At 38.5% G+C, this 9,874-nt stretch overlaps 1 protein-coding gene across 3 annotated transcripts in view; it reads left to right on the top strand.

Annotated features, from left to right (window-relative positions):
• Positions 1–9,874, top strand: part of EIF2B3 (eukaryotic translation initiation factor 2B subunit gamma) — a 158,158-nt gene that overhangs the window by 2,976 nt on the left and 145,308 nt on the right. For 2 of the 3 annotated variants that reach the window (XM_007110668.2, XM_028489433.2), the window contains exons 2-3: positions 2,333–2,489; positions 9,159–9,304. The exons of the other annotated variant lie outside the window; for it this stretch is intronic. In XM_007110668.2, coding sequence (XP_007110730.1) covers positions 2,342–2,489; positions 9,159–9,304 — 294 coding nt within the window. In that variant the 5' untranslated portion in view covers positions 2,333–2,341. The remainder of the gene's footprint in view (positions 1–2,332; positions 2,490–9,158; positions 9,305–9,874) is intronic. 3 annotated transcript variants of the gene reach the window in all.

The following is a 9,874-nucleotide window of genomic DNA, read 5'->3' as shown; positions in this document are numbered from 1 at the left end:
TGGTTTATTTTTGTTTTTATTTCCATTTCTGTAGGAGGTGGATCAAAAAGGATCTTGCTGTGATTTATGTCATAGAGTGTTCTGCCTATGTTTTCCTCTAAGAGTTTTATGGTGTCTGGCCTTACATTTAGGTCTTTAATCCATTTTGAGTTTATTTTTGTGTATGGTGTTAGGGAGTGTTCTAATTTCATTCTTTTACATGTAGCTGTCCAGTTTCCCTAGAACCACTTACGGAAGAGGCTGTCTTTTCTCCACTATATATTCTTGCCCCCTTTATCAAAAATAAGATGACCATATGTGCATGGGTTTATCTCTGGGCTTTCTATCCTGTTCCATTGATCTATATTTCTGTTTTTGTGCCAGTACCATACTGTCTTGATTACTGTAGCTTTGTAGTATAGTCTGAAGTCAGGGAGCCTGATTCCTCCAGCTCCATTTTTCTTTCTCAAGATTGCTTTGGCTATTCGGGGTCTTTTGTGTTTCCATACAAATCTCTTTTCCGAGTTGGATTCCTTTTATTTCTTTTTCTTCTCTGATTGCTGTGGCTAAAATTTCCAAAACTTTGTTGAATAATAGTGGTGAGTGGGCAACCATGTCTTGTTCCTGATCTTAGTTGAAATGATTTCAGTTTCTCACCATTGAGAATGATGTTGGCTCTGGGTTTGTCATATATGGCCTTTATTATGTTGAGGTAAGTTCCCTCTATTCCTACTTTCTGGAGGGTTTTTATCATAAATGGGTGTTGAATTTTGTCAAAAACTTTTTCTGCATCTATTGAGATGATCATATGGTTTTTCTTCTTTAATTTGTTAATATGGTTTATCACATTTATTTTTAATTTTTTAAAATATAAATTTATTTATTTATTTATTTATTTGGCTGTGTTGGGTCTTGATTTCTGTGCGAGGGCTTTCTCTAGTTGCGGCAAGCGGGGGCCACTCTTCATTGTGGTGCGTGGGCCTCTCACTATCACGGCCTCTCTTGTTGCGGAGCACAGGCTGCAGATGCGCAGGCCCAGTAGTTGTGGCTCACGGGCCCAGTTGCTCCGTGGCATGTGGGATATTCCCAGACCAGGGCTCAAACCCGTGTCCCATGCATTGGCAAGCAGATTCTCAACCACTGCGCCACCAGGGAAGCCCTGTCACATTTATTGATTTGCGTACACTGAAGAATCCTTGCATTCCTGGTATAAACCCCACTTGATCATGGTGTATGATCCTTTTAATGTGCTGTTGGATTCTGTTTGCTAGTATTTTGTTGAGGGTTTTTTTTTTGGTTTTTTTTGGTTTTTTTTGGTTTTTCGCGGTACGCGGTCCTCTCACTGTTGTGGCCTCTCCCGCTGCGGAGCACAGGCTCCGGACGCGCAGGCGCAGCGGTCATGGCTCACGGGCCCAGCCGCTCCGCGGAATGTGGGATCCTCCCGGACCGGGGCAAGAACCCGTGTCCCCTGCATCGGCAGGCGGACTCCCAACCACTGCGCCACCAGGGAAGCCCTTTGTTGAGGTTTTGATTTATGATCTTTTATTGTGCCTCTCTTCTGTGGTAGCTGCTGTAAAGAGATTTTTTTGAATGTCAAACAGGTTCATTTATTACCTTGAGTGTGGAAAAAAAGGAATTAATTTGCTTTGTTTCTGCAATTGGGCTCTGCAAATCTAGGTTAAGATACAAGCCTGCCTTTGTGTTTATAGTGATATCTTTCAAGTTGGGGGTAATGAGAAAATGGGAGCAAATGGCTGGATTATTAGAAGAATCTTAACTCATTTCACACTTTTCAGAGATCTAATGTGCTTGTATTTGTGCTGTTAATTCTAGTCAGAAGTTTAAAATTTTTTTCAAGGAATATGAACTCACAAATCAGAAGCCAACTTGGTAAACTCTTACTTCTTTAAGAGTCAGCTCAGGCATTACTTTCCTGTAAAACCTTCCATCTTTTCTAGGAAGACTTAGGTGTTACCGTCACTATATATGCCTACTGCATCTTGGATGTATCCCTGCCATGGCATTAATGATAATATATTGTAATTTACTCTATTTGTCTTCACTTAATTGTGAGCAACTCAAGAACAAGGGCCAGATTTTTTTTTTCTTAATTCATATCCCTCCTCCAGCCCATCTCCCCAGACTGGAGCTGAGATTATATATACGTGAGTAAGAGAATAGGATAAGTGTGATGTTTATACTGCAGCTAAGGAGTCTTATTCTGGTTATTGGAGTTGGAAATGATGTATTTGTCATAAGTGGATATAAATAACCTAACTAAAAATAGGATTAATACTGTGTGTGCTTTGATTTTTGTTACTTCTTTTTCTCTTGTTTTTCTCTGTGATTGCAGTTGGTAAAAATGGAATTTCAAGCAGTAGTAATGGCAGTTGGAGGGGGATCTCGGATGACAGACCTGACTTCCGGTATTCCCAAACCTCTGCTTCCAGTTGGGAACAAACCTTTAATTTGGTACCCATTGAATCTGCTTGAACGTGTTGGATTTGAAGGTGAGTTATGGCAATGAGATGTACTCATAAAACTTTTAGGGTGTTTGATCCCAGTGATTTGTCAGTTTTATGAGTGTGAGACAGGACGAATGAAAGAAGACTAGGACTCAGTGTTGGCTGGAGCCTGGCCTCTTTAAATTAGGAACTCAGGAGTACTCTATCGCTGTGTGAAAAAGGTTGAGAAGATAGTGCTAAGTGTTACTTTTTTAGAGCTGGTCTCCACAGTGATCTAAGATGAACCCTGGAAGGATGTCAGAACATGACATGAGGAATACAAGTGCCTCATAGTCAGTACTTACTGAGAACCTGTATGTGCCAGGTAATATATTAAGCACTAGGGTACAGAATTGAAAATATTAACTCAGACCCTGATTTCTAGAACTTTAAAGTCTATTGGACAGATACACATGTAAACAGATTATCATTGTGTAATGTGATAGATGTTATAACAAAGGCACATTATAAGTGCTTGTTATAAAGAAGTTGCTGTTTCTACTTGAGAGATTCAGAGAAGGCTTACAGAGTAGCTGACCCTTGAATTGAGTCTTGAAAAATAGATTACCAGGCCCACCAGTGTGGAGAGAGCATTCCATACAGAAGTAATAATATATGCAGAGATAGAGTCATGATCAGCACAGCATGTTCTGGCAGCTACTTTTCATTTTATTTGGCTGTAATATCAAGTGTAAGGGGGAAGGAGTAGATGTAATGAGAGAAATAAACAGGGATCATGCTATGAAGGGCCTTGTATTGCATGCTGATGAATTTAGATTTTTTTTCCTGAAAGCAGTGGGGAACCAGTGAAAGGCTTAAACTGAGGTTTAATATGGTTAAATTAGTGTTTTAACTATTCTAAGTCCTTTGCATCTTTATATAAATTTTAGAATCAGCTTATCAGTTTCTACAAAAAGGGTTGCTTTAATTTTGATTGAGATTGAATTTTTTTTTTCTCTTAAATCTGGTTTTATTCATTTTTAAAAATCAAAATTCTTTTCATGACTTGTCCGGTATTATTTTTTTTTTTAACATCTTTATTGGAGTATAACTGTTTTACAATAGTGTGTTAGTTTCTCCTTTACAACAAAGTGAATCAGTTATACATATACATATGTTCCCATATCTCTTCCCTCTTGCGTCTCCCTTCTCTCACTTCGTCACAGCTTACCCTTCCCCCTCCCCATGTCCTCAAGTCCATGCTCTAGTAGGTCTCTCACTTCGTCACAGCTTACCCTTCCCCCTCCCCATGTCCTCAAGTCCATGCTCTAGTAGGTCTGTGTTTTATTCCCGTCCTAGATTGAGATTGAATTGAATCCATAGATCAGTAGGAAGAGAATTCACATCGTAATAATATTGAGTCTTCTGATCCAGGAGCGTGGTATATCTCTCCATTTATTTAGGTCTTTTGTAATTTCTCTCAACAGTGTTTTATAGTTTTCAGTGTATAGGACTTACACATAAATTTTGTTAGATTTATTTCTAAGTAGTTGATATTTCTGACGTTATCATAAATGGTAATTATTCCAATTTCCAGAAGTTTGTTACTAGTACATAAAAATACAGTTTCTTTATGCTGATCTTGCATCCTTTAACTTTGCTAAATACACCTTTTTTTTTTGTTTGTTTGTTTTGCTGTACGCGGGCCTCTCACTGTTGTGGCCTCTCCCGTTGTGGAGCACAGGCTCCAGACGCGCAGGCTCAGCGGCCATGGCTCACGGGCCCAGCCGCTCCGCGGCATGTGGGATCTTCCCGGACCAGGGAACGAACCCGTGTCCCCTGCATCGGCAGGCAGACTCTCAACCACTACGCCACCAGGGAAGCCCTAAATACACCTATTATTAATTCTTCTAGCTTTTTGTAGATTCCTTAGGATTTTCTACAGTTTGACCTAATTGACATTTATAGAACATTCCACCCAGTAAAGGAGAATGCACATCCTTTTCAAGTGCTACGAACCTTTACCAAGATAGACCATATTTTTTAAATAAAACAGGTCTCAATAAATTTATAAAGATTAAAATCATACAAAATATATTCTCTGACCACAGTAGAGTTAAATTAGAAATCAATAACAGAGAGGTATCAAGAGAATCCCTAAGTATTTGGAAATTAAACCACATAATTTCTACATAACCCAAAGAAGAAACCACAAGGGAAATTTTTTTTTAATTTTTATTGTAGTATAGTTGATTTACAATGTTGTGTTAGTTTCAGGTGTACAGCAAAGTGAATCAGTTATACATATATCCACTCTTTTTTTTAGATTCTTTTCCCATATAGGCCATTACAGAGAATTGAGGCGTTCCCTGTGTTATACAGTAGGTTCTTATTAGTTATCTATTTTATATATAGTAGTGTGTCTATGTCAATCCCAATCTCCCAATTTTACCCCCCCATCCCCTTGGTTTTCTACATCTGTGACTCTACTTCTGTTTTGTAACTAAGTTCATTCATGCCCTTTTTTTAGATTCCACATATAAGTGATATCGTATGGTATTTGTCTTTCTGTGTCTGACTTCACTCAGTATGACAATCTCTAGGTCCGTCCATGTTGCTGCAAATGGCATTGTTCTGTTCTTTTTTATGACTGAGTAATATTCCATTGTATATATGTACCACATCTTCTTTATCCATTCCTCTGTTGATGGACATTTAGGTTGCTTCCATGTCCTGGCTATTGTACGTAGTGCTGCAGTGAACATTGGGGTGCATGTATCTTTTCAAATTATTGTTTTCTCTGAGTATATGCCTAGGAGTTGGATTGCTGGGTCATACAGTAGTTCTATTTTTAGTTTTTTAAGGAACTTCCATACTGTTCTCCATAGTGGCTGTATCAATTTACATTCCCATCAACAGTGTAGGAGGTTTCCCTTTTCTCCACACCCTCTCCAGCATCTATTGTTTGTAGATTTTTTGATGATGGCCATTCTGACCAGCGTGAGGTGATACCTCACTGTAGTTTTGATTTACATTTCTCTAATAATTAGTGATGTTGAGCATCGTTTCATGTGCTTTTTGGCCATCTGACCACAAGGGAAACTAGAAAATATTTTGAACTTACTGAAAATGAAAATTCAGTGTATTAAAATTTGAGGGATATAGCTAAAGCAATGATTAGAGAAAATTTTTTAGCATTAAGCACTCTGTGAGAAAAGAAAAAAATGTCTCAAATTATCATCTAAGCTTCTACTTTGACAAGCTGAGAAAAGAGGAGCAAATGAAACCCAAATAAGTAGAAAGAAGGAGATAAAAATAATAAGAGCAGAAATAAATGAAATAGAAACCAGAAGTGTTAGAGAAAATCAGTAAAACCAGAAGATGGGGGTTTTTTTGAAAAAAATCAATAAAATTATTAAATCTTTAGTTAGACTGATCAGAAAAAGGAGAGAAAACACAAATTACTAATAACAGGAATGAGAGAGGGGACATCACTACAGAGATCCTATAGACATTAAAAAGATAATGAGCAGGGGAGTTACCTCATGGTCTAATGGTTAGGATTTGGTGCTTTCACTGCTGTGGCCCAGGTTCAGTCCCTGGTCTGGGAACTGAGATCCCACAGCCATGCAGTGCAGCCAAAAAAACAAACAAAAAAGGTAATAAGTAAATATTGTGAACAAGTTTATGGTGATAAATTTGACAACTCAGATTTTTTTAAAAATTGCTTTGGAAGCTTTATGAAGAATCAGTGTGGAGGAGTTAAGACTATAAGCAGGGAGATGAATTAGGAGATTGTTACAAAAGTCCACACTAGCAATGAAGAGGGTCTGAACTAAGGCATTAGAACTAAGGATGGAGAAGAAGGACCATCTGAAAAAGTTGTTGATTAATGGGGATGGGTAGCAGAAAGAAAGGGAAGAGTTCCTTCTACTTTTTGCTTGGGTAACTAGGTGGATGGTGATGCCAATAATAGGAAAGGGAATATGGGACAAGGAACAGGTTTTTTGTTTTTTTGTTTTTCATTTCAGGTGACTTTTATTTTATTTTTTTAAATTAATTTTTATTGGAATATAGTTGCTTTACAATGTTGTGTTAGTTTCTGCTGTACAGGAAAGTGAATCAGCTGTATGTATACATATATCCCGTCTTTTTTTGGATTTCCTTCCCATTTAGGTCACCACAGAGCACTGAGTAGAGTTCCCTGTGCTATACAGTAGGTTCTCATTAGTTTTCTAGTTTGTGCATAGTAGTGTATATATGTCAATCCCAATTTCCCAGTTCATCCCACCCCCGCCCCTTGGTATCCATACATTTGTTCTCTACATCTGTGTCTCTATTTCTGCTTTGTGCGTAAGTTCATCTGTATCGTTATTCTAGATTCCACATATAAGCGATATTATATGACATTTGTTTTTCTCTTTCTGACTTACTTCACTCTATATGACAGTCTCTAGGTCTATCCACGTCCCTGCAAATGGCACAATTTCGTTCCTATTTATGGCTGAGTAATATTCCATTGTATGTATGTACCACATCTTTATCCATTCCTCTGTTGATGGACATTTAGGTTGCTTCCCAAGGAACAGGTTTGAGCGAAGACAATGAGTTTGGCTTTGGCCACAATGAGTTTGAGGTGTCCTGTAGTTAGATATAGCAAATCAGAATACCAGATGGAGGTGGTGCCAGATCCTGGGCCCCAGGGTTGTGATCCAGTGTTTATTCCACTCATACCTTCTTGAGACAGACCCATGAACACTTCTTTGCAGTAGTCTGTATGACATTGACGTTAAGAGATGTGTTTTATTTTTTTAATTAAACATTTAAAAAAATATTTATTTTAATAAAATAAAATAAAATAATTTATTCAGTTGTGCTGGGTCTTAGTTGTGGCTCACGGGCTCCTTAGTTGTGGCAAGCGAATGTGAACTCTTAGTTGCAGCATGGATGTGGGATCTAGTTCCCTGACCAGGAGTCAAACCTGGGCCCCCTGCATTGGGAACGCGGAGACTTAACCACTGCGCCACCAGGGAAGTCCCGAAGAGATGTGTTTTAGAAAAGATTTTCTTTTTAGATCTCAGTCTCACAGGTGAAGGACACATCTTAATACACTTTTAAATGTACTACTTCCCTTTAGTAAGTTCTTATGGATTTGTCATCTATAACTTTTTTTTCTTTTTACTTTTGCTATATATCTTTAGTTATGCTTGGTGATGGCCTTTTGTGGTATATAGAAAATTTCTTCTCAGTGAGGCTCAGTCAGAATTTGGAGAATGTCTCCTAAACATGGGATTCTGGAGTTGAACAGTAAACTCTGTGTTCACTCTGTTCATATTGTTTGTGATTTTAGGGACGTTAACATAGCTCTGCTTAGCATTAGTCTCTTTCCATACGGAAGAGTCCTGGTCCAATTATGAGACTGACTGTCCCGTATTTATAGTTACTCCCTTCACTCTACCTAAAATGTCCTCTCCAACCTATGGAAATGTCACCTTCTCTTTGAAATCACAAAGAGTTTTAATCACAAACAGTTTTAATCAGAGCATAATCATCCTCTATGCTTTCATCACACTTTGTTTTTCTATCTCAGTACCTCTCAAGGCCTGCTTTATGCTGTAGTTAGTGGCATGGGAGACTGATCTCCCTGAGAGCAGGTACTGTGTCTAATTCATCTTTGTAACATCAGCATTTTATGTACAGTATGTATTAAAGAAATTTTTGTTGGACTTGAATTCATCATGGCCTGCCCCAGAGGCGATCCCTTCCATGAAGCCTTCCTTAATTAATCATTTCCATGTCTAATTTTTCCATGTTACGTTTCTTAAGAATAGGGACCGTGTTTAGTTCATTTCTGAATTCTCAGTGCCTATTTGTCCTTTACATATTAAATGTATTTGTACTTATTGGTTGAATGAGTGAGTTAATGACTGAAAGAAAGCCAAATGGGGAAGGGAAGAAAGAGAGAAGGAAAGAAGAAAGGTTAAATGATTTGAAAAAGAAAGAGGAAGAAAGAAGGGAAGAAAATAGAAAAGAGAATGATTATAGTGAAAGGGAGAGATAATTGAGCACTATCATGGAACAAGTAGTGGAAATTGTTACACTTTAGAGATGCTAAAACCTGATCTTCAGATATCAGCAACACATGTTATATTGCAGTGGATTACATTACCCTGCCAAAGATCCATGACAAAACCCCAAGTTTTCTGTCATTAATTGATAGCTACATGGATAAGGTGAAGGCATCTATTACGTGGAAACTGCCTGTTACTGGGTTCATTGTGATCCTCAGTGAAGCACTAAGGACTGTCTGATGGAGAGTGGTGATAGCTCTTTCTTTGGAGTGAATGAAGAGTTAAAATGTGATCCTATTTGTATATGCTTTGATAAATGCTCTTCTAAATTCTTTACATCAGGAAGAAGTGGTGTGTAATGTATTAGTTAAAGAGTGGGCTCTAATCATACAGACACGAGTTTTATCTTAGATCTCGTTTACTAGTTTTAGTACCCTGAACAAAGTCACTTCATTTCTTTTACTCCAAGTTTTCTCATTTGTAAAATGAGATTGCTGTAAGAATTAACGAGAGAATGCACGTAAAATACATTGAAAAGTCTCAGTAATATTAGCTGTTATTACTAAATCTAGAAACAGACCAAACCTAATTGAAAAAGTGTAACCATTGTCTAAATGAATGAGAGTTTTTGCATTTTTCCTTCTTTTTTTCTTTCATGCTATAGAAGTCATTGTCATTACAACCAGGGATGTCCAAAAGGCTCTATGTGCAGACTTCAAGATGAAAATGAAGCTAGATATTGTGTGTATTTCTGATGAAGCTGACATGGGAACTGCAGATTCTCTGCGCCACATATATCAGAAACTTAAGGTGAAAAACTATTTCTTGATTTTTATTGTTCATTGAAGATAAATATCTTATGTTTTCCCAATGCACTGTAGTTTACAGTGCTTTTTTAAAGAAATATTTTAGTTTTTATTTTGTTTTATTTATTTATTTATTTTTGTTCCGTTGGGTCTTTGCTGCTGCGCGCAGGCTTTTCTCTAGTTGTGGTGAGCGGGGGCTACTCTTTGTTGCGGTGTGAGGGCTTCTCATTGCAGTGACTTCTCTTGTTGCAGAGCATGGGCTTTAGGCACGGAGGCTCAGTAGCTGTGGCTCTCGGGCTCTAGAGCGCAGGCTCAGTAGTTGTGGTGCACGGGCTTAGTTGCTCCGCGGCATGTGGGATCTTCCAGAACCGGGGATCTAACCCATGTCCCCGTCCTTCCTTGGCAGGCGGATTTTTAACCCCTGAACCGCCAGGGAACTCCCTACAGTGCTTTTTTTTTTTTTTTTTTTTTTTGTGGTATGCGGGCCTCCCTCCGCTGTGGCCCCTCCCGTTGCGGAGCACAGGCTCCGGATGCGCAGGCTCACCAGCCATGGCTCACGGGCCCAGCCGCTCCG

This window comes from Physeter macrocephalus, chromosome 4 (genome assembly GCF_002837175.3).
Source record: "Physeter macrocephalus isolate SW-GA chromosome 4, ASM283717v5, whole genome shotgun sequence".
Classification (NCBI taxonomy): domain Eukaryota; kingdom Metazoa; phylum Chordata; class Mammalia; order Artiodactyla; family Physeteridae; genus Physeter; species Physeter macrocephalus.
The sequence above is the reverse complement of the archived record's forward strand: the minus strand, read 5'-3'. Positions and strand labels throughout refer to the sequence as shown.